The 24,436-nt window shown below is 45.0% G+C and overlaps 2 protein-coding genes across 8 annotated transcripts in view; one reads left to right on the top strand and one right to left on the bottom strand.

The window, feature by feature from the left end:
* LPIN3 (lipin 3) overlaps positions 1-15,791 on the top strand; it is an 81,138-nt gene extending 65,347 nt beyond the window's left edge. For all 7 annotated transcript variants that reach the window (XM_056549934.1, XM_056549937.1, XM_056549936.1 and 4 more), the window contains exons 15-20: positions 1,475-1,623; positions 1,879-1,965; positions 6,841-6,993; positions 8,181-8,292; positions 11,282-11,385; positions 12,776-15,791. In XM_056549934.1, coding sequence (XP_056405909.1) covers positions 1,475-1,623; positions 1,879-1,965; positions 6,841-6,993; positions 8,181-8,292; positions 11,282-11,385; positions 12,776-12,929 — 759 coding nt within the window. In that variant the 3' untranslated portion in view covers positions 12,930-15,791. The remainder of the gene's footprint in view (positions 1-1,474; positions 1,624-1,878; positions 1,966-6,840; positions 6,994-8,180; positions 8,293-11,281; positions 11,386-12,775) is intronic.
* Positions 15,792-17,492: 1,701 nt separating this feature from the next.
* The window catches only part of EMILIN3 (elastin microfibril interfacer 3), a 144,328-nt gene continuing 137,384 nt past the window's right edge, over positions 17,493-24,436 (bottom strand). Inside the window, exon 4 of the mRNA XM_056550718.1 lies at positions 17,493-22,645. Within this exon, the coding sequence (XP_056406693.1) occupies positions 20,853-22,645 (1,793 nt within the window). The 3' untranslated portion in view covers positions 17,493-20,852. The remainder of the gene's footprint in view (positions 22,646-24,436) is intronic.

Below are 24,436 nucleotides of genomic sequence, written 5' to 3'. Positions count from 1 at the left end.
AGCTAAAAAAAACAGAGGGTGCCAGTGTGCAGAATAAACAATGCAGATGTAACATCCTCACCTAACAGGTGCCCAGCCTGGCTGGGATGTGCACAGGTTGACTAGATAGGGGATTTGAGCCCCTGCCCTTTTGATGTTACTCCTAAAAGTGCCCTGAGCAGTGCTGGCATTATTATGTGGACATTTATATAAATAATTATGGGAAGTGCCCTTTTTTTCGGTTCAGCCCCTACCCCCCAAATTGTCTGTGCATGCCTGGCCAATGGGTAGTGCTTGCCCTTCCAGGGTGAAACCTTGTTCACTATACAGGCAGTGCCCATGATAGCATTTCTTCCCATCACCAGAGTTCTGGTATTACCTGTGCCTGACTAATCTTCTGGCCTCCTGTTACCTGACCTTCTGCCTGTTTTTTTATGTTGTCTTGCCTGTTGATTTTGAACCACGCTACTCTCTAGGTGTGACCCATAGCTTGAATGCAGACTCTGTTGTTGCCTTTGTGATTTTGAACCTTTATCTGCCTGTGTGTCACCGACCTGGTTTTTCGGAATATTCTGACTACACTGATGCCCCTGCACATAGTCCAGTGTAGGGAGTCTAGGAACCATCGTCCAGTTGGGGTTTGGCGTTTAGGGTGTATCATCCAAGTAGGTAGGGAAATGGGTTTGGAGCAAGTGGTAGGTTGCACTACCTTTGCCTACCTTACACATGACAATAGATGCATGATTAGTGCCAAAACACACTTCTCTTACAATGTTGTAGAAGGAGCACAATCCCCATGCTTACCTGGGAAGTGGATTCTTGAGCTGCTTCCAAGGGTCCTAACCAGATGGATTACAAAATCAGATAATCAAAGAAAAAAATAATTTGTAGCTGTATGCAACGATCTGCTTTGAGAAAATGGACCTTGATACCAGTGTGGTTGATAGACACTGGGTGAATGTCTGTGTGTCTTCTTTACTTCAAAAACGCAATATTACAATGTGTTTCAGGTCTAAAGGGAAACCTTCATCAAGTAATTGCTTTGTGTAATATATATGCATTTACCATTCACTTACCTTCATTAGGTATATGCTTTGCCTCTTCATAATACATACACTTACCCGATAAAGGACACCTTTAAACCTGAAACGCGTTGTAATTTTGTGCCATTGAATAATATAAAGATGATTTGTAAGGATTTACACAGCTTCGGTACGGAAGTCTTTTTTTTTTTTTTAAATATAGATTAGATCATTGCATTCAGGTTCACTTTTATGCAGTTTGGTTTTCACTTAAAAACTGCAGAATCCAATATTTATTTTCTAAAAGTATCTGGAGAGTTAAGGAAGATACTGGTTGGTTGAGGTCACCAAGGAACCCCATTTGTAATCTCTATAAATATACATTATCATATATAAAACTTCATGTTACCATACATTGCATCGGGCAATTGCTTTCCTCCAATTGCTGCAATTTTTGGGTCCTATCTTAACAGAAAAGCTTAAATCTACAAAGTGGAGCAAATGAAGTGGTGTTCAGTATCTGCACGAAGTTTCAAGGCACATGTCGCACCCGAGCACAGATTTACCTATGGGAAAGCACAGACCAAATCATTGTCAGCGACATCGATGGAACAGTGACGAGGTCAGTGCTAAGACCACCTTGTGTAATTCCAATATGTTCTTCTTTGGAGGTCTCATGAATATGAAATTATACCACTAGCAGGAAGCTTGTCATTCCATACTTCTTGCCAGACCTCTTCTAAGAAACAGGAATTCTTCTGAACCACAAGAAAATGTCATAACAACCTTGTTCCATGGCTTAACGTATACTCAGCAGTCAACTTTTTTCTTTTTTGTGTATTTTTTCATTTATTCTCTTAACTATTACCCTACTCAGGTCAGATGCCCTCGGTCATATCTTGCCACAGCTTGGAAAAGACTGGACACAGCCCGGGATAGTGCAGCTCTACAATGCCATCTACATGTCAGTATCACCTACACATACTACAGATTTTAGTTATTAATTTAACCATATCTGCTTTAATTTTCACACTTTACATTGATCCTTTGTGCTTTTAGTCCCTTGTAAAAGTATTCACCCCCCCCCCCACCACCACCATCCCCACTGGTGGTTTTCCTGTTTTGTTGCATTACAACCTGCAGTTAAAATATCTTTTTTAGGGAGGATGATTGGTGCAAAATATTTTTTACTGTCATACAAACAAAAATTTAGACTAAATCAAATAAATTTTCACTTCCTGGCCCGCCCCATTTCATGATGTGAGAGTCTGCTCTCACATCACGGAAAGGGGCAAGCCGGGGAGTATATATTGATGAGGTGGGGGAGCTTGGCAAGCCGGCTCCCCACCTCCAATGCACCCTGGAGCGCAATTTGATTTAAAGAATAAGCAGTCCCAACTCTGCACAGATAGCACCAAAATGGGTGATTGTCCATTTACAGCTATTCACCCACACTACAGCCCAGTACATTGGGTTAAGTGTTGATGAACCAGCTGTCAGATTTTCTTTAATAAAAGTTGTAGTGTCCCAGCTTGGCCACTACACGATGTACGGAGCTGTCTGATTCCTGCTCGGTTTCACTGTGTATGCCAATTCTACAGCTTACAGTGGCAAACAGTTGATCTTCAGGATAGATCATCAAAAAATTTGCCTAGAAAACCCCTTTAAGCTATTTTATTTTCCAGCCCTATTCTGGGGAGTGCATGGCTTATAGTGCCCTATGGACACATACTCCCATCTCTGGTGTCCCTGATTCAATGCCCTCCTTGCCAGATCAGTGTGTTTTGGTGGGAGACCTTCTCTTGTCAGGTTTGTATTTGTAGTTATACCATATTCTTTCCATTTTATTAAAATTAATTTCTCTATCGGCTCCATTGGGGCACACAGACCTTGGGTGTATGCTGTTGTTGCTAGGAGACTTGACACTAAGGAAATCAAAAAGTCGGCTCCTCCCAGCAGGATATACCCGCCTACAGGAGATGGACACTAGTCTGGAGTTCTCCCCAGACTTGGTCTAACATTTTTTTATTTTTACAGAATAGGGATGTTTAGTTTTTCTTATTACCTTTTATTTTCCTGTTTTCAGTACGCCCCATCTTGGATCTAAAGCTCCTCAACCGGCATCTCCTCTTGCGCCACTTCCGGATGGAGTCTATCTGTTCGGTTGTGGCAACCATGGATCAGGGGGAGTTTCTTTCCTCAGTGGACATCAGGGACGCCTACGTCCATGTTCCGAATTTTCCGGGACATCAGCGGTTCCTCCGCTTTGCTGTCCCGGAGGGACATTTTCAATTTGTGGCTCTCCCCTTCGGCCTAGCCACAGCTCCGAGGGTGTTCACCAAGGTGATTGCGCCGGTGATCGGTCTGCTACGGACAAGGGGGGGTCTCAGTGATCCCTTACTTGGACGACCTTCTGATCAAGGCTCCGTCCAAGGACCAGAATCTAGAGAGTCTCACCCTAACTCTTCAGGCCCTGTCTCGCTTCGGTTGGTTGGTCAATCGGGACAAGTCCAACCTATCCCCCACTCAGTCCCTGGTTTTTCTAGGACTTCGATTCGACACCTGGTCCGCCCGGGTTCACCTTCTGCCGGACAAGCGGTTGACCCTTCTGTCGGGGGTTTGTATACTCAGGAACCCCTCCCCAGTATCCATTCGGTTTTGCATGGAAGTCCTGGGTCGGATGGTGGCGGCCATGGAGGCCGTTCCCTTCGCTCAATTTCATTTTCGACTCCTTCAACTTGCAATTCTATCCCGGTGGGACAGGTCCCCATTGTCCCTCGATCGTAAGATCGTACTTCCTCGGTCATCTCGTCGCTCCCTTCTGTGGTGGCTCCGCTCCCCCCTGCTTCTTCAGGGCCGCTCCTTCCGGCCCCTCCATTGGTTGGTTGTCACGATGGATGCCAGCCTTTCGGGTTGAAGGGGTGTCTTCCGAGACCGGACAGTCCAGGGCTTTTGGTCTCCCAGGGAGACACTTTTCCCGATCAACATCTTAGAGCGGAGGGCAATCTACCTTTGCCTGTTACATTGGGAGATCCTTCTCCAGGACCACCCAGTTCGGACACCTCCACTGCGGTGGCATACATCAATCGCCAGGGTGGCACCCACAGTCTGGTGGCGATGGCCGAAGTTTCCAAGATCCTTCTCTGGGCGGAGCTCAGGGTTCCAGCCATCTCGGCAATTCACATCCCAGGCGTAAACAATTGGGAAGCGGACTTCCTAAGCCGGTCCTCTCCCGACCCCTGCGAGTGGTCCCTTCATCCGGAGGTGTTTGCAGAGATCTGCGGCTTCTGGGGAACTCCAGATGTGGATCTCTTTGCATCCCACCATAACCAGAAGGTTCCCCTCTTTGTGTCGAAGTCCCCCGTGCTCTGGCAGCGGATGCACTGGTACTTCCTTGGTTGGGGTTCGCCCTACCTTATCTTTTCCCTCCTCTTCCTCGCCTTCCCAGGGTCCTGAGGAAGCTCAAAGCGGAGGGCATTCCCGCCATTCTCGTGGCTCCAGATTGGCCTCGGAGGGATTGGTACGCCAATGTCGTCCGGCTCCTGGTCGACGTTCTGCTGCGCCTTCCGCTTCGTCCAGACCTTCTCTCTCAGGGTCCCCTGGGCCACCCCAAATTACAGTCTCTGCATTTGACGGCGTGGTGGGTGAGACCGTGGTACTAAGAGCCCGTGGCTTCTCAACACAGGCGATTCGCACCATGCTCAAGGTACGCAAGCCTTCTTTAAAGGGTCAAGTGTCTGCCCTTTCCATTCTTTTCCAACGCCCTCTGGCATCTGATTCTCATGTTCGGGCCTTCCTTCAAGGGGCGGCCCACGAGGTTCCTCCTTACAACTCCTCCTTGGGATCTTAATTTGGTCCTTGGCGCACTGCAGGGCGTGCCCTTTGAACCCCTTAGGGAGGTTTCCCTTCGTCTCCTTTCCTGGAAGGTGGCGTTCCTTATGGCAATTACCTCCATCAGACGGGTTTCGGAGTTGGCTGCTCTTTCTTGCCGCTCTCCCTTTCTAATTATCCATCAGGACAAAGTTGTTTTTTGTCCGGTTCCTTCTTTTTTACCTAAGGTGGTTTCTACTTTCCACCTTAAAGGAAATCTGTCATCAGAATCACCCGCACTAAACCTGTTACACAGGCTTGTAGTGCGGGTGATCCTGATTAAAACGCTTCCTACCTGGTTAAAAATGGTTCAGCGCTTCATCTGGGACTCGGCCACACGTCGTTCTAGCTGGGCGGAGCTGCCGCCCGGCTCATGAATATTCATGAACTTAGACCGAGAAAGAAGAATTAGACCAGGAGGATAAGTTCATGAATATTCATGAGCCGGGCGGCAGCTCCGCCCAGCTAGAATGACGTGTGGCCGAGTCCCAGATGATAACACCTCCCACTGAGTCCCAAGCCAGGGAATAACAGAAAACTAAAAATATAGATATCTTAAAAACCGCTGAACCATTTTTAACCAGGTAAGGAGCGTTTTAATCAGGATCACCCGCACTACAAGCCTGTGTAACAGGTTTAGTGCGGGTGATTCTGATGACAGATTTCCTTTAATGAGGATATCGTCCTCCTGTCCTTTTGTCCCGCTCCATCTCATTCCGGGGAGCGTTTGCTTCATAAACTTGATGTGGTACGGGCAGTGCATACCTACCTCTCTGTTACGTCTCCCTTTCGTCAATGTGATTCCTTTTTTGTTCTTACGGACGGTCACCGTAAGGGTTTACCTGCTTCCAAGGCAACCATTTCGCGGTGGATCAAGTCTGCCATTTCAGAGGCTTACCGTTGCAGGGGGAAGACTCCTCCTTTCAGGGTTTCAGCTCACTCCACGTGTTCTGTCGGAGCTTTCTGGGCTCTCCATACCAGGGCTTCAGCCTTTCAAGTCTGTAAGGCGGCTACCTGGTCGTCCTTGCACACTTTTACTAAATTCTACCAGGTTCATACCTTTGCATCCGTGGATGCTAGTCTGGGCCGTAAGGTGTTGCAGGCAACGGTGGCCCAGCCTGCCCCTTGATTGTTTTCTGTGCCCACCCTAGGGACGGCTTTGGTACGTCCCAAGGTCTTTGTCCCCCAATGGAGCCGATAGAGAAAAAAGGATTTTTGTCTTACCGTAAAATCTTTTTCTCAGAGGATCCATTCGGAGTCACAGCTCCCGCCCTTTCTTTGGTGTTCCGGTTTTGGTTACCTGTCCGAGGGTGTGTTCAGTAAATTTTTTGTTCTGGTTACCTCGGACTGGTCTTGGTTTTCTGCCTTCTCGGTCCTCTCCTACTGCTTGGGGACTAAACTGATAACCTCATGCTCTGTAGGCGGGTATATCCTGCTGGGAGGAGCTGACTTTTTGATTTCCTTAGTGTCAAGTCTCCTAGCAACAACAGCATACACCCAAGGTCTGTGTCCCCCAATGGATCCTCTGAGAAAAAGATTTTACGGTAAGACAAAAATCCTTTTTTAATGGCCTCTGATGTTTAACGTTTAGGATATTATTTTGTATAACTTAAACCTGCTTGCACATAGGGGGCCCTATATAAACTAGTTCTATGATCGCTCATGCGAATTGGATAATCCACATCTTTCTTTGGGGTTTTATAGAAAAGTGGGTGAATAATAGGGGGAGTACATTTTAGTAATTTATACTTTTGTGTGTTATTTATTTACATTTATAAATTTTTGAATTCCACTGTAACAATTTGAACTTTTTTGTCAGGTCCATTACATCTATATTCATTCCAGGTTGTAATGTAGCAAGGCAGGAAAGACCCCAAAGGAGGCCATACCTTTGCACTTTATTTATTGTTAGTGCTATTATGTTAATTCTAATTGTTTTATCCAATCTTACAAAATTCTGAATGTTCAGGAATGACTACAAGTTTGTGTACTGCTCTGCGCGCTCGGTGGGACTGGCAGAAATTACGAAGACCTTCTTACAAGGTGTTAGTGAAGGCGGCTTCACTCTCCCACCAGGGCCTCTCCTTCTTTCTCCAACCAGTCTGTTTGCAGCGCTTCACAGGTATACATAATAAAATTATACACACATTCTGCCTGTTTACTTTACACAGAGTTTTTCTTCTTTATTTCAAGCAGTTCCGATAAATTTTTTCCCTAATTCTTTCTAAAAATACATTCAGTAAGTAAGCAAGAAGTAGAGGGCAGATAGACGTTTTATTAAAGAGACTCTCTTAGCTCCACTTACGTGTTGGACTAAAAAATTCTGCAGCATTTTTTCTACATAATCTGCATTGTGGTGTTCCATCTGCTAGAAGTTTGGGAATAAATTGACAACTGGGTGTTACCCAGTGACACCATCCAATCGGTGTGCAGACTCTTACTAGAAGACATTGCAGAAGAACACTGACCTTTAAAAAAAAAAAGTATGGGGAGAGCTGACTGGTCCTCATTAAAGGGGTACTCCGCCCCTAGACATCTTATCCCCTGTCAAAAAGATAGGGGATAAGATGTCTGATCGCAAGGGTCCTGCTGCTGGGGACCCCTGCAATCTCTTCTGCAGCACCCCAGACATCCGGTGCATGGATGACTGACGATGCGGGCTTGTGATGTCACGGTCATGCCCGCTCGTGGCGTCACGGCGATACCCCCTCAATGCAAGTCTTTGGGAGGGGGCGTGACAGCCGTCACGCCCCCTCCCATAGACTTGCATTGAGGGGGCATGGCCATGACGTCTCGAGCAGGGCGCAGCCGTGCCATCACGATCCTCCGACGCAGCACCAAACGAACTAAATGAACGCCGGGTGCAGCAGGAAGGGGATAAGATGTCTAGGGGCAGAGTACCGCTTTAAGACTAGTTGTAAAGATGCTTAATATTTCATTTCAAAGTGAAGTTTTCATCAGTTTTATGCTGCCCATACTGCGGGCAGCATAAAACTGGTGCAGGCATCACGATGCTGGGACACTCTAAATTACTCTTATACATTTGGCTTAGACTTGGGTTGAGTAGTCACAGGGGGCGGCCCTGGTGGCCGAAGTGACGTGTCTGTCCCAAGCAATGTATAGGGGGAGACCCATGATTTAGGGCCGGCAGGGCAGGTCCCTGCGTAATTTTTAACCCATGACTTCTCTGAAACGCCAAACCTTTTTATGGTGTGCCAGATCGCCCTGCCTGCAGCAGTTTCATGCTGCCCGGTGCAGGTTTGACGTCTGAAGCCTCGAGTATTACTAACACATGTTTCTTTCCTGCAGGGAGGTTATAGAGAAGACCCCAGAGCGCTTTAAGATTGCTTGTCTCTCTGACATTGGGCAACTCTTCACAGACTCTTATCCTTTCTACGCTGCCTTTGGCAACAGACCGAATGTGAGTATGAAACAGTGAGTATAAAGATGTACAGACTTTCTACATGTTGTCTGGTTTACAAAAACATGTTTAAAGGGGTACTCCAGTGAAAAACTTTTTTTTTTATTTTTTTTAATCAACTGGTGCCAGAAAGTTAAACAGATTTGTAAATTACTTCTATTAAAAAATCTTAATCCTTCCAGTACTTATTAGCTGCCGAATACTACAGTGGAAATTCTTTTCCGTTTGAAACACAGAGCTCTCTGCTGACATCATGAGCACAGTGCTCTCTGCTGACATCTCTGTCCATTTTAGGACCTGTCCAGAGTAGGAGAAAATCCCCATAGAAAACATATGCTGCTCTGGGCAGTTCCTAAAATGGACAGAGATGTCAGCAGAGAGCACTGTGCTCGTGATGTCAGCAGAGAGCTCTGTGTTTCAAACGGAAAAGAATTTCCACTGTAGTATTCAGCAGCTAATAAGTACTGGAAGGATTAAGATTTTTTAATAGAAGTAATTTACAAATCTGTTTAACTTTCTGGCACCAGTTAATAAAAAAAAAAAAAAGTTTTCCACCGGAGTACCCCTTTAAATACCCAATTAGAGAATTCTCAGTTACCAGAGAGCAGGGGTCCTACATTGTAGCTGCCAGTGCCGCTTCTCTCACCTTTGCGTATTATACAGATTTGTGATTTCATTGGACACTATGGCCCTGATGTACTATTGTAAACCCGACATGTTATATCGGGTTGTGCACCAGAAATTCTGTCTGCGCCAGAATTTGCGCAAGGATTGAAAAAACCCGACAAACTCTCCATTTTACTTAGAAACCCCCCAAAAGGGACGTGGTCATTGTGGAAAGGGGGTGTGTCCCCGACATTTAAAAAAAATTAAAAATCAACATATTTACTAAGGTTTCAACAGAAAATATGGCGGATTTGAGCTGAGGAAAACACCACAGATCAGAGCATGTGTAAAAATGAGTAGGAAAAGTGCAAAATGTAGGGAAACCTTAGTAAATACCGTGGAGAAAAAATTGTAGGGAATTAAAACCCACAAAGAAACCTACACAACACTCTTAGTAAATCAGGGCCTAGCTAGTTCTTCCTTTTCTCTGTGTTTAAGATGAGATCTCCTACAAATAACAGCTGATCATTGCACGTCTTAGCACCTTATGATCAGTTTATTGTCCAGATAGTCCGAAGGACATGACCAATGCGGCACTTCATGTTCAGGTTCTTTACTTTGGACAGTCACTACATGATAAAAGCTACCTGGACAATAAGCAGACAACATGGTGTGTGTCCCCAACAGACAGCTGTAATCTGTAGGGACACTTGACTGTAAGTGTTCCTATAGCTCCACCACAGGGGAATTTAAGCATTACATGGTTGTAATTGAATTTAAAGAGGAACTCTGGACAAAAAAAAAAATAATGTTTTCAACTGACCTGGTGTCAAAAAATTATACAGATTTGTAAATTACTTTATAAAAATCTTAATCATTCCAGTATTTATCAGCTGCTGTATGCTCTAGAGGAAGTTGTGTAGTTCTTTCCAGTCTGACTACAGTGCTCTCTGCTGACACCTCTGTCCATGTCAGGAACTGTCCAGAGCAGAAGCTAATTCCCAAAGCAAACCTTTCCTGCTCTGGACAGTTCCTTACACAGACAGAAGTGGCAGCAGAGAGCACTGTGGTCAGACTGGGAAGAACTACACAACATACAACAGCTGATAAGTACTGGAAGGATTAAGATTTTTACATAGAAATAGTTTACAAATCTGTTTAACTTTCTGGCACCAGCTGATTTAGAATTTTTTTCCCCTTCAGGGTACCCCCTTTAATGGGATGTCTCTGTAATTTAGTCAAGAACAGGTCCTCCAGAGTGAGAGATGCTCTTTGTAACCACTCTCTACTCTTGCCAAGAAATAAGGATCCTAACAGTGCATTCCGTAATAGGGTATATGAAGAGTGGGGTTCAGAACTGGACAACCCGGTTCACATAACCAGCAGCTGTTGCACTACAATATCAAGTGTTGGCGAGACTTTTCCAATTTCCTGCTCTACATATATAATCAACATAGGAGAATGAAGATGGCACTCACCAGTAACGGTGCAAGAACGGTGACTCTTTATTTACAGCAATGCAACCGGCAGACAAATAGCATCGGGATGAGGGACGCCGTGGCGTCCCTCATCCCGATGCTGTTTGTCTGCCGGTTGCATTGCTGTAAATTAAGAGTCACCGTTCTTGCACCATTACTGGTGAGTGCCGTCTTCATTCTCCTATGTTGGATATTATGGATTTTTTTCTGATTGAGCATCCCAGTGGACTGGAACTGTGTCAGGTGCCCGCTAGAGCTGCATGAGATTGAAGCAATACCATTACGGCTGCTGTGCCGAACACTTTGCCTATTGTGCTGAGCACCCCAGTGGACTGGAACTGTGTCAGGTGCCCGATAGAGCTGCATGAGATTGAAACAATACCATTACAGCTGCTGTGCCGAACGCTTTGCCTATTGTGCTTTCTATCTGCTACATATATAATCTATGGCATTGATCTCCAACCTGTGTCTCTCCAGCAGTTGCAAAACTACAACTCCCAACATGTCCGGATAGCTGTAGCCTGTCTAGGCATGCTGGGAGTTGTAGTTCTGCAGCAGCTGGAAAGACACAGATTGGAGATCACTGATCTATAGCGTCAGATGAAAATAAAGACACAGTTCTATGTTTTTTGAGTTAAGCGTGACGCCAGGTCCATATGTACAATGTAGGAATGTAGGATGGAAATCCGGGCCTCAATTAGTGCGGGGGATGCTGAAACACTATATGATGAGAGAGGAGGGATGTGGATTGTATGTAAATGTATGTGCGAGAATATAGCCGAAAAAAAAAACCAAAGTAATGCTCCTTCTCCTGTTTCCCTCTCTCCATTTCCTTGTTTGTTTCCAATCACCCCCACCCTCCTTCTGACTCTTCTGTACTCGTGCCAATCACCCACTCATCGCAGGATGTCCTAGCCTACAGGGAAGTGGGGGTTCCAGAATCGCGGATCTTCACTGTGAATCCAAGGGGAGAATTGACTCAGGAGCTGAACTCAAGCTTTAAATCCTCGTGAGTCTATAGGATGTCAGTGCGGAGGGGGCTGTGTAACACATTTATGTTTTCTTCATTCTCATCTCCTTATATGAGATTTGTCACTTTATTCTACTTAGTTGATCTTTATATCTTTGGAAAAGAATGTGTTGTCAACATCAGATCATTGAATTAAAAGGGGGGGGGGGGGGGGGTCCAACCACTGGGACCACTTTCAGTTCACTTTTATTGCATGCAAGTGTAAACTTGCACCTCAACTTAGTTAAAGTGTACCTTTCGTCAACAAAAACTTTTTATAAAATGTAGATAATACAATTATATGTATATTTGTAATAAAATGTGTATATTTATCGGTGAAAAATTGCTGTCCCTGCAGCTATTGCCTGTGAGGAGTCCAAATACAGGAAGTGAGGGCAGGACAAGTGGGCCTCTGTGCAGGCTCCTGGCTTGTCAATCATCCTGATGTGTGAGTCAGGGGCATGTCATAGAGCCTCAATGCACAGAGCCCTGCATGTCCTCAATGCACAGAGCCCCGCTTGTCCTCAGTGTACAGACCCCTGCTTGTCCTCAGTGTACAGACCCCTGCTTGTCCTCAGTGTACAGAGCCCTGCTTGTCCTCAGTGTACAGAGCCCCGCTTGTCCTCAGTGTACAGAGCCCCGCTTGTCCTCAGTGTACAGAGCCCCGCTTGTCCTGTATACAGAGCCCCGCTTGTCCTCAGTGTACAGAGCCCTGCTTGTCCTCAGTGCACACAGCCCTGCTTGTCCTCAGTGCACACAGCCCTGCTTGTCCTCAGTGCACACAGCCCTGCTTGTCCTCAGTGCAGAGCCCTGCTTGTCCTCAGTGCACAGAGCCCTGCTTGTCCTCAGTGCACAGAGCCCTGCTTGTCCTCAGTGCACAGAGCCCTGCTTGTCCTCAGTGCACAGAGCCCTGCTTGTCCTCAGTGCACAGAGCCCTGCTTGTCCTCAGTGCACAGAGCCCTGCTTGTCCTCAGTGCACAGAGCCCTGCTTGTCCTCAGTGCACAGAGCCCTGCTTGTCCTCAGTGCACAGAGCCCTGCTTGTCCTCAGTGCACAGAGCCCTGCTTGTCCTCAGTGCACAGAGCCCTGCTTGTCCTCAGTGCACAGAGCCCTGCTTGTCCTCAGTGTACAGAGCCCTGCTTGTCCACCCTCACTTCCTGTATTTGGACTATATAGAAAGTTTTTGTTGATGACAGGTACACTTTAACAAGGTTCATGTCGGGCTTCTCTACTACAAATGTTTGGTAGGAATGAGTTAACAAATCCCGGGCCCATTGGATTTTTTCCTATAGTGCCAGTACACCGCACCTGGATATGTCAATCCCATAAACAAGAGGTCTTTGTTTTCATTCCTTCCCTGCTTCACTTGTCATGATTTCCTTTCATTCCAGGTATGCGGCCCTCAGAGACTTGGTGAATGTCATGTTCCCCCCTCCATCATCCCAGTCGGTCTCAGCTTTAGTCTCTCAGGAGTTTAGTGACTTCTCCTTTTGGAGGGACCCGCTGACAAGTCTTAGCAAGGAAGACATTGAGCACGTATCCTAACAAGGAGCATTCACCTGACGTCAAATAAAAAGACTCCCTAAAACACCTTTTCCATTTATACGTGCAATACATTATCTACACTACAGCACCTGTAGACTCCTATCCCTTCTTCCCAGAATTCCCAGTGGCGCACAAATGGCCTATAAGTCTCCACACTCCACACTCTGTGACATTCTCCTCAAGGAGAAAAATTACCCCTTTTGTCCATCTTTTATCCTCACGTTGTATCTCATCTGACGTTTCCTATAACACACGGACACGGACTTGTACAATATATGGATTCAAAGGCTTTTATTACTTCACAAACAGCTTTTCTCCTTGCCGGAGTCTGACAACGAACTTGGGTCGGAATCCATAAGAAACAACCGTACGCACCATAATATTAACAATCAGTATCAACCAAAGTACAAAACAAAATAAGTACAATACAGCCTGAATGTTCTCTCATTGTAAATTGCATGGAAAAATGATATACTACATCTTACGAGCCCTCAGATACAGGATTAATGCTGTCAGACGCAGACGGGAAGCTCCTTCTCCCTTCCATGAGGTTAAGAGCTACTTGGAATGTGACTTGAAGGAAGTGTTTAAATTGGGGGTGTCATGGGCTGCTGACAACCAGGGAATGTCTGCTCTATTTATCCTGTCAGCGACCCTTGAGGAAGCTAGCCTGAGCGGCCCTGATTTACAGGTCTATGGGGTAAGAGAACCTACTGCCGGAGCACACGAACCCCTGCCCTCCTGCAAAAACATCATCGCTGACATAAATCCACATTCTTCAGCATGAGAAATCTGAAAGCTGTAAAGTCTTCCCGCCATGTATACATAGTAGAGGTAACCGGTTAGTGCAGTGTTTCCCAACCAGGGTGCCAACGGCTGTCCGGGCATGCTGGGAGTTGTAGTTTCCCAACAGCTGGGGGCACCCTGGTTGGGAAACACTGGGTTAGTGTCTTACAACCCACAGTGCCAAGGAGGAATGGGCACCATGGCTGTGTATAATATAGTTACACACGTGGAATGTTTTTTATTTCGTGGCAAAAAGTGGAGAGAGACAATAACCAGCACGAGCGGGTATATTGGCATTGGGCATTTTCTCTGCCACCGAATGGACCTTCTGGATCATAGCATGGAGATAAGGCCAGTTTTTTTTGACATTCCTGCTAAATGATGCCCATTAATAAGTTGTCCTTGTCATTTTAAAAAACAAAAGAAAAAAACAATTGACCTGTCGGGGTCTGGGTGTTCGGACTCCCACCAATTGCTAGAACGAGCCATGAAAAGCCTGCAGCTTACTGCTCCTCTCGAGATGCGTTTTTAGGGTAAATCTATGGCACCCATCTTCTGCAGTGAGAAAGAGAGAGAAGCGATTAGCTGTGCGCTTCTCCCAGCTTGTTCTAGTGGGGGTCTGAACACTTATGTAACATGTGAAACATTTATTTAAATGACAAGAACCCATTACGTTTTAAACTTTGAATTGCACTAGTGTCTACAAGAGTTGTTTTATATTCATGGGCCAATGTGGCTCAACTGGGCACTGTCACTTGAAAAAACTTTTCAATACATCGTAGAGATACGTCAAAGGGTTTGATTGGTTGGGTCCGGGTGTTCAGACCCCCGTTGATCACTAAGCAAGTTCTCTCCAAGCCCATTCTTCCATAGTACCATCTCTTTCTGTCAGCTACAACCTCTTCCCCATTAAATGATCGTTTGGAATCTGAACACCCAGAGTTGTGTTAAGTGTATGGCCCAATGTGACTCAATTGGGCACTGCCACTTGAAAAAAAATTCAACATGCTGTAAAGATATGTCAAAAGAGATTGATTGGTTGGGTCATGGTGTTCAGACCCTCACTGATCGGTAAGTGCATGCTAAGCATGTTCTCTCCCAACTCTGTCTTCTTTGGTACCATCTCTTTGCCAGTCACACTTCTCCTCCCCACCCTTCCCCGTTTTAGCGATCGTTGGAACCCATACTGATCAAAATGTCTCTACCACGTGTCATGAGTTTTTCAAGTGACAGGCACACTTTAAATACAAGAAAAGTGGTAGCCGGGTCATTCCAGAACAGTTGCGTCATGGTCCATGTTGTACAAGAGTAAAGATGGGTTCACACTACAGTCCGGTGCCTCCATTACAGATCCATCCAAAATGCTGTGCTATTTTGTCTGGTGAAATGCTGGAAACCCGACTGTACCCTTTAAAGTCAATGGGGGCTGTTGGGGTCTGGTGTGCATTGGATTTGCTCGTGCCCCAATAATGGAGCAGAACAATGGTAGAGTCAACCCAACCTGGCCCGGCACAACTTTCTATTGTTACATTCATAAAGTGCACCCAGTTGTCATATACATGATCCAATAGATTTTATTTTTGAATGTTCTTTACTTGTGTTTAGCGCATCTGAAGTATAAAAATAAACTAATAATTATAGACATTTATGAAGATCAGATTAAATTGTAAATGTTGCTTATGGAAACTTGACATGATATTTGTGATAACATTGAAACAGGACAATCTAAAGCAGTGGTCTCCAAACTGTTGTAATATATAGTCAATTTGACATATTGACTATATGGACCATAGAGGGATGGCGCATATATACTTGCCAATAATGCTCTATATTATAGAACTGGCTATTGTGGTTAAATACCAGCTGGAGAGCCAAACCTACACCAAATACCCCCAGTGTAGGTTAGGGGTCAATCAATCACAAAACACCAGACCACGGGGGTCAACAACAAAAAACAAACCCTATGAATGTCAACCGGAAAGCCAGATATTCTTCCACTTTAGATATAATTAGCAGACATTAAATGGGTACTCCGCTGGAAAACGTTTTTTTTTTAATCAACTGATGCCAGAAAGTGAAACAGATTTGTAAATTACTTCTATTTAAAAATCTTAATCCTTCCAGTACTTATGAGCTGCTGTATGCTCCACAGGAAGTTCTTTTCTTTTTGAATTTCCTTTCTGTCTGAACACAGTGCTCTCTGCTGACACCTCTGTCCATTTTAGGAACTGTCCAGAGTAGGAGCAAATCCCCATAGCAAACCTATCCTGCTCTGGACAGTTCCTAAAATGGACAGAGGTGTCAGCAGAGAGCACTGTGGTCAGACAGAAAGGAAATTAAAAAAGAACTTCCTGTGGAGCATACATAGTGGAATAATTAAGATTTTTAAATAGAAGCAATTTACAAATCTGTTTAACTTTCTGGCATCAGTTGGTTTAAAAAAAAAAATGTTTTCCAGCAGAGTACCCCCACATTTCTTATATAGACCTGATAGATCCAGAAGGGGATAGTCCCCAAATTCCCGGTAATGCAGCTCTGAGCAAAACTTTTCTAGTGCCATGAAAACCAGCGTTAGGTCCAGGATACAGCATCTATAAAGCCTTGGGTGCAGTGAGAAGAGTCCCTCAAAATGTCTGGTAGTGATAACATTTACAAGGGGTTGTCTGAGATTAGAAATACAGGGGGGTTCAAAAAGGATGGTGCGAAACTAAAGAGAAATATAACACAAATGTATTCACATGAAAAGACAAATATTACAACATGAAAAGACTACAAATGTTCACAGTGGTTCCCATTGGTGACACAGCAGAAGTCTAGGCTGTGGTCCGGTTCTGTCCAGACGCCTCCAACACATCCTCAGATATGGACTCCACTGTTACGGTGATGCGTTGTCTGAGGTTGTTCACATCCTATGGCTGGGGGGCATGTGGCCCCCACAGAAAGTGGTAGATTGTTAGATCGTGCAACCGTGTATCATTGTTTCAGTCACAAAGCTGATCCAACGTTCCGTTTCATGCAGGTATCGGCAAACATCCATTTAGAACCAATGATTGACCATTGTTACGTTGGCCTTCACAGTTGCCAGATCTAACCTATATCTGCCCACCCTAACCACGGGATCTGAACGAACTAAGACAACGCATTGCTGAAACAGTGGAGTCCTTATTGAAATAGACATTGGGACGTGTCTGGACTGAACTGGACCACTGCCTAGACTTCTTCCATGTCACTGAATGAAATCACTTTGAACATTTGTAGTGTATAGATGACACTTGAATAGATTCGTCTTTTTATGTAAATAAATTTGTGCTATGTTCTCCTATCCTTATCCTTTTTTAATCACTCTGTATGTGTCTGTCCGCCACTGCTATATATAGGCAACACCTGATGTTGCAGCTCATCCCCATGGAATTTTAAGTATTTTGGAATAAGCCAATGTAGTCATAGACAACCCCTTTCAATACTAAACCAAAGTTCTTCAAATCAATTTATTATTACAAAAATCTGATTCACGTTGCAGAAGAGAGAAATGAATACATGCTATTGAGTACAGCAAAGCCTCTTTAAGGGGTACTACGCTGCTCAGAGTTTGGAACAAACTGTTCTGAACGCTGGAGCAGGGAGCTTGTGACGTCATAGATCCGCCCCCTCATGACATCATGCCCCGCCCCCTCAATGCAAGTCTATGGGAGGGGGAATGCCCCCTCCCATAGACTTGCATTGAGGGGACGGGGCTATGACGTCACGAGTTCCCGGCTCCAGCGTTCGGAACAGTTGGTTCCAAATGCTGAGCAGCGGAGTACCCCTTTAAAGGGGTACTCTGGTGAAATTATTTTATTTTATTTTTTTAAATCAACTGGTGCCAGAAAGTTAAACAGATTTGTAAATTACTTCTATGTAAAAATCTTAACCCTATAGGGATTTGCTCCTACTCTGGACAGTTCCTAAAATGGACAGAGGTGTCAGCAGAGAGCACTGTGGTCAGACAGAAAAGAAATTCAAAAAGGAAAGAACTTCCTCTACACTATACAGCAGCTGATAAGTACTGGAAGGGTTAAGATTTTCAAATAGAAGTAATTTACAAATCTGTAACTTTCTGGCACCAGTTGATTTAAAATAAAAAAAAATTTCACCCCCATTTTCCCCCAATTTAGTGTCAAATGTACCTTTTAGGCGTAGGTTATTGTGGTCTAACACAGACTGGTATGCTGTCTCCATTGACGTTGCTTGTTGTTGAGGAAATAAAATGGATCGGGCATGTTGGATTCCAACATACCTTACCTCTGTCTCAAGTTTCTGACAGTAACCTATCACTTTTCTCCTTGGCAAAAAACAGGCTTGTCATTCCAGTCTTAAACCAGTCTTAATATGTATCTAAATGGGTTAGTTGGGTTGGGAAAGATGGTTAAATGATCGATAGAAGATAGTGTCATTCACAGATTTGTAGCAGTCACTGTCTTAATCTCAGTCTGCATTACTAATAAGATCTTTTCTGACAATAAAAGCATGTGAAACCCAATTATCCTAAAAGTATGTGAAACCCAATTATCCTAAAAGTATGTGAAAAACAATATTCCAGTTACTCCATTTCAATATTCTACTTGAAGGAAAAGTCACAAGTGCAAGAGATTTAGCACATCTAGTCCCAGTCCTTTATATTTTCTTAGGGTGTTCTTACCAGTTATTCCATTGACCTGAATGACAATTTTCAATAGAATGGGGGAACCACACAAAACAGTACAAAAGTAGTATGTAGAAAAAGAAGCGAAACAGAACTGGAGAGGCAAACATGGGGTAAAAGCTTTTGTAACCACACTGGTGACTTAAAAGGGTTATCCTCTATCCATGATATGGATAACTAGCTGATTGGTGGGAGTCTGACCTCTGGGACCCCCAGCAGTTTCGAGAATGAAGGTCAACTGTCTCCTAAATAAATGGATCGGTAGCACTCAAGAGAATCCATTGCTGAGCTCAGTGCTTTGTTGCTGTTCCATTTACCGGATCGCACGCCCACCATTTAGCAAATCATTTCCTATCCTGTGGACATGGAATAACTTTTGATCTTGAGATAACACCTGTAACACCGGGCTGGAAAGGTGGGATAAGCCCATTTTACAAAGCAGCAAGTGGAACTGTCAATAGATTGCCTCCCCGTGGCTGGTACAGCTTCCTGTATGCACTCTATGGCTGGTACAGCTTCTTGTATGCACTCTATGGCTGGTACAGCTTCTTGTATGCACTCTATGTCTGGTACAGCTTCTTGTATGCACTCTATGGCTGGTACAGCTTCTTGTACGTACTCTATGGCTGGTACAGCTTCTCGTATGCACTCTATGGCTGGTACAGCTTCTTGTATGCCCTTTTGGCTGGTACAGCTTCTTGTATGCACTCTATGGCTAGTACAGTTTCTTGTATGCACTCTATGGCTGGTACAGCTTCTTGTACGTACTCTATGGCTGGTACAGCTTCTTGTATGCACTCTATGGCTGGTACAGCTTCTTGTACGTACTCTATGGCTGGTAGGGCTTCTAGTATGCACTCTATGGCTGGTAGGGCTTCCTGTCCGCACCCTATGGCTGGTATGGCTTTCTGTACGCAGCTTATGGCTGTTTGGGCTTCTTGTCTGCACCCTATGGCCGGTAGGGCTTCTTGTACGCACAGAATGGCTATGTGCACCTAATGTCACTATGTTCAGCCCCCAGGACCTACAGGCCTTGTTAACTCCTGTGTACATAATGGGGTGCAGAATTCAGAACACCCTGCTTTACAATGTAAGCAAAAAAAAAAAGAATTTAAACATTTCAGTTTTCCAATATACTCTCCTTATCAAGACCTCTGCTTACAGTCATTGAATGAAAATGTTTACTGTGTACTTCCAGGACTAGAAGTGGTTTTAATCCACTGGAAAAAAAAAAATGTAATCCCTGCGAGCAGGAATTTTGAAAATTTCAAGAAATTATTACCGAAAATATATTGCAAACTTTTTCAACTTTAATTGATGTTTTATGTGCTTAAGAGCGATCTAGCAGTCACAAAAAGACGTAAACCCTTCCGAAAAAACAGTACACACCTCTTCAGTCCCCCCGCTGATCCAGAGAAGTGTTTCCCAACTAATGTGCCTCCAGCTGTTGCAAAACTACAACTACCGTCTTTGGCTGTCCAGATATGCTGGTAATTGTAGTTTTGCAACAGTTGAAGGCACACTGGTTAAGAAACACTGGTTTTGAGGCTGCCAGTTATAATATGCAATCAGACATCACCTGACAGCTGTCAACAGTGATGCCACTAAGTATAGCACATAAGTGGTCACATATCTGAATGGCGCATCACTGCTGGTAGCCCAAAGGTTGGCGGGTGATCACTGGACTAACGCTGCTGGTCCAAGTCCTTTTTAAAAAAAAATGTGTGTATATATATATATATATATATATATATATATATATTAGGACATTTGCTACATCTTTTCACTCATGGATCATCCTCTTTTAACCCATGACAAACAGAATTAGTTTGCTGCAATGTAATTCATGAAAATATCCAGTAGGAGGCGTACGTGCAACACTAACAAAGCAAAAGGAGATGAATCAGTGACTGCATTGTGCCTCGTTTCAGGAGGCTGGTCTACTGGTACCCAAGTATTTGAGACTGATGGTTGTCGATATTTTTTTTACCTTTTAATACCTCTTGTTTTCTGCTTTTTACAGTCAGTAATAGAATTTGGTTCTTCTTGCACATTTGAAGGGACTTTTTTGTTGTTGTTTTTTGCAGAGACAGGGTTGCTTCTCGCAGAAGAGTTATCTAATAAGGTCTTCCATACCCTTGCAGTGCATAATAGGTAACAGATAGGAAGAGAATGAAATATATAAATTATTAAAATCTAGTCCATGGTATATTAATAATGCCCTAGCACCATACATATCCCTGCATTGCCATATACGTAATCTTATACAACCAACCGGCAATGTGAATTTACCCTCCCAAAGTGGCTTAGCTGCCCCAAAATCAGGAACATAAGTTTGTTTGATTTTTTTTTTTTTTTTTTTTTAAAGGTCCCCTCCTGTTCTGCCACTTGGGCACTTTGATTTCCAGTTTATAGCAATGGTTTGTCACTGTGTTTGAAGAAGTTTTCCCACACTGTTATTTCCTTCCTGGAGTTTCTTCTGTGATGGGCGGTAGGTCCAGTCTTGGTACCTGATGGTTTATTTTAGTTAGCTCGTGTCTGAGGATTTCCAGACCCTGCTCATGGGACACTAGCGTGCTGTTAAACTGGTCCAGGTAGCCAAGCAAACTTGTTTCTTGAGTCCCACAAGACCCTTCCACCTGGGCCATCCTATGTTCCACCTTGGACATCTCCCCTTGAAGTTCACGAGCCAAGGACTGACAAGTACCCATCTGTCCCGCCAGCCGTGCTTTCAATCTCTCCATGTCCCCTCGCAAGCCTAAAAGCTGTGATCGGCTGGTGCGGATTTCAGAGCCTTGTCCGTCTATTTGGCCTTGAACGGTCAGCAGCTCCTCGGTTAGTCGGGTTCCACGTTCCTCTGCAGTAGAGTTGACTTGGGCTACAGTGTCTGCATATCTACTTACAGTCTCTTCCAGACCATGCACAGAGCGTCCAACACTCCTTAAGTTAACTTGCAGTAGAGTGATCTCTCCTTGTAACGCCTCTTCCTTTTGTCTTTCAAATTGCCTCTTGATGCCCAGAATGGTGTTGTTGAGGTAGCCAAGCTGTTTTTGGACATCCTCGTTCTGCTTTTGGTATTTCGAAAGCTCAGTGTGGACCTCAATGAGAGATTCTCCTTCCGAGGTGGAGCATCCAGCAGCACACAATTCTTCCACAGCTGCCAGTCGACTCTGGACTCCTTCCAAGTTTTCAAGACCCTCTTTCCTCAAGCCTGATAAATGGGCGTCCAACAGTGGCATCACTGCTCCATCCAGTGCTAGTGGAGTAGAGACATTGGTGAGCTCTCCAACAGCTGTCAGCAGCCTCTCTTCCAAGACTCTAACTTTGTCATCCACAGAGGCCCTCACCCCATCAAGCTCGGCTAATATATGGCCTCTTTCTTCTCCTTCTTGACAACATCTTCTAACGCCTTCTTCTGTATAGTTGATTCTGCTCTCCACTTCATCCAGTCTCGCTCCAATGTGTGGTTCCAGCATAAGCCTTGTGAACTCTACATCCACTTTCTGGCTCAGGGCATGGTGGTCTTCAGTAAACTGGCGCATGCTACGTTCCAGTTCCTCTACACGTCTGCTAAGTTCCTCCAGGCGCCCGCAGCAGCCTTCAGGCGCACTCATTCCCTGTACTTTGGCAGTCAGTCCTAATATCTCACTCCTCATCGCTACTTCTCGCCCATCCATTTCCTGTTGCATTCTATGACCTGCTGCCTGCTCAGCATCTTGGCATTGTTTTTGCACGGCCTGCACTTTAACATCACAGCTACCTTGGATCTTCTGCAGCCGAGCCTCTATTCCATCCATTAGCTTTGCCTGAGCCTCGGCCAACTTTTCCTCCAAATATTGCTCTAACATTTCATTGGATGTAAGTGGAGATGGCCTTGCAGCTTCTAGTAGATGCTGGAGTTGTGCTTCGTGGCCCATGACCATCCCATTCACCTCTTCCAGAAGCTCTGACTTTGATCGGAGCATCTCACTCACCTCAGCTACTTTCCCAGATATGTCCCCAGGGACATGTGGGGCCTCAGCCAAAGCATCAGGAATCATCCCAAAGCCAATGGAGGCCTGTGAGGAAGAACTGGGCCCACTCACTAGTGAGCCAATCATCTTGTTGGTGTCTTCCTGGATGGCAAGGCGTAAAGAGTCTCCCAGACCGCTCACCACCCCCTGGAGGGTGTCATAAGCCTGAGACAGCCGTCTGACCTCTTCTTCCACTCGATCCAGACGTTCTCCAAATACGGGGGCCAATTTTCTTCCTGCAAGAGGTAGATGACTATTGTTTATTAAGTAGGAAAAAAAGCGATAAGCATAGATCTGCCAGGCGTTGGGTACGACAATAAATTTGCCAACTATTATCTGATGATGGAATTCATTTTGAAGGCAGCTTGGCTTCTTTATAGTTGAATGCTTCATGATGGTGTTTCCCAACGTGAGTCCCTCCAGCTGTTGTAAAACTACAAGTTTAGTAGTTTTGCAATGGCTGGAGGTACTTTGGTTGGGAAACACTGCTCTAGGTTTATAAAATAAAGGCTTTGTCTAGATAGGATTAGATAAGTATAGCTGCTTTCTTCCAGGACCAGCGCCACTCTTGTCCTCAGTTTGTGTGTGGTATTGCAGATAAGTTCACTTGAAGTAAATGGAGACAACAGGGACACCGTCAGGGGGGTACTGGGGCAAAGGTTGCTTGCTGCTCGAAAGGGACGTCCCTGTGTCCTGAAAGATCCAGGCATGTCAAACCGCATTTGGTGCTCCGATCACTGGTTCTCCAGCCTGGGGACCTACTGCTCTGGTCCATAGGCCTCAGACCTGAAGAGCTGTGGTCAGAGCACCGAAGCTCTTCAGTACACAGACATACTGCCTCCAGCCATATACTGTATATGGCTGGAGGCAGTATGTCTGTGGGGGTCCAGGGAAGCCTACAAGAATATATGGGGGCACAGGGGGTCTAGAAGTATATATGGGGGCACAGGGGCCCTACAACAATATATGGGGGTGCAGGGGGCCTACAACTATATTTTGGGACACATAGGTGTCTATGAGGGCAAAGAGGGGGTTTTACAACTATATATGGGGGCACAGAGGGGGTCTGTGGACACAAGTCTTGGCAAGGAGAAGTCTTCATGATGTCCAGGGTTTGAGCTGTGTAAGAGGCCCTGAAATTTCTGATGGCGGCCCTGGGAGCCAAGTTGCAATACCATACATAACCTGAGAGCAGGGGTGGTGCTGTTTTTATTGAACTGTGGATGGTTTATTGCAGCTGACAACTCTATGGCTGGCATTCTTATGTGGGCATAGGCTCTGTATAGCATTAAAGGAGAAGTATCATGGAAGAAAAGTTTTAGATTGCCGGGGGTCCGAGCACTGGGGCCCCCACGGTCTCCTGTTTGGAGCCCCGGCTCTCCTTCACAGCCATATAAAGTTATCCCCTATCCATATAATAGGGAATCCAACCACTGTGACCCCTACCAATCCCAAAATCCAAATGAAGTGAAATGTACCTTGGAATAAGCAGAGTGCACTAGGCATGTGCGGCCAGGGCTCCAATCATTGCCTAGCTCCATTGGTCTACACTTGGCAATGTATGGAAGCCACATAGCGAATCGATGGGGAGCAGTCGCTCCATTCATTCCAGGCACAATTCACGTTGGTTATAGTGATCAGTGGGAGTACCAGCGGTCAGATCCACACTAATCAGGTAGTTATGCCCTATTTTAGTTTTGTGCAACCTGGGGTGCCTCCAGCTGTTGCAAAACTACAACTCCCAGCATGCCCGGACAGGCAAAGGCGGGAGTTGTAGTTATGAAACAGCTGGAGGCACAATGGTTGGGAAACATTGCCCTATCCGATGGAAAGAGAATATCTTTTAAGCATGGGAATACATTGTGGTATACAGCATAAAACCTATACGACAGGTTGCCAATGTATACTGGGGATGTGTGCAGAAAATATGGTGTGAATGGGACCTAAGAAATAACCAAGCTTTTGCCGTACTATGTTGTGTCTGGAAGCTTTGTGCCATGTTAATACTAGACTACCAGAGTGGATTA

This window comes from Hyla sarda, chromosome 13, assembly GCF_029499605.1.
Source record: "Hyla sarda isolate aHylSar1 chromosome 13, aHylSar1.hap1, whole genome shotgun sequence".
Taxonomy (NCBI): Eukaryota; Metazoa; Chordata; class Amphibia; order Anura; family Hylidae; genus Hyla; species Hyla sarda.
The sequence above is the reverse complement of the archived record's forward strand: the minus strand, read 5'-3'. Positions and strand labels throughout refer to the sequence as shown.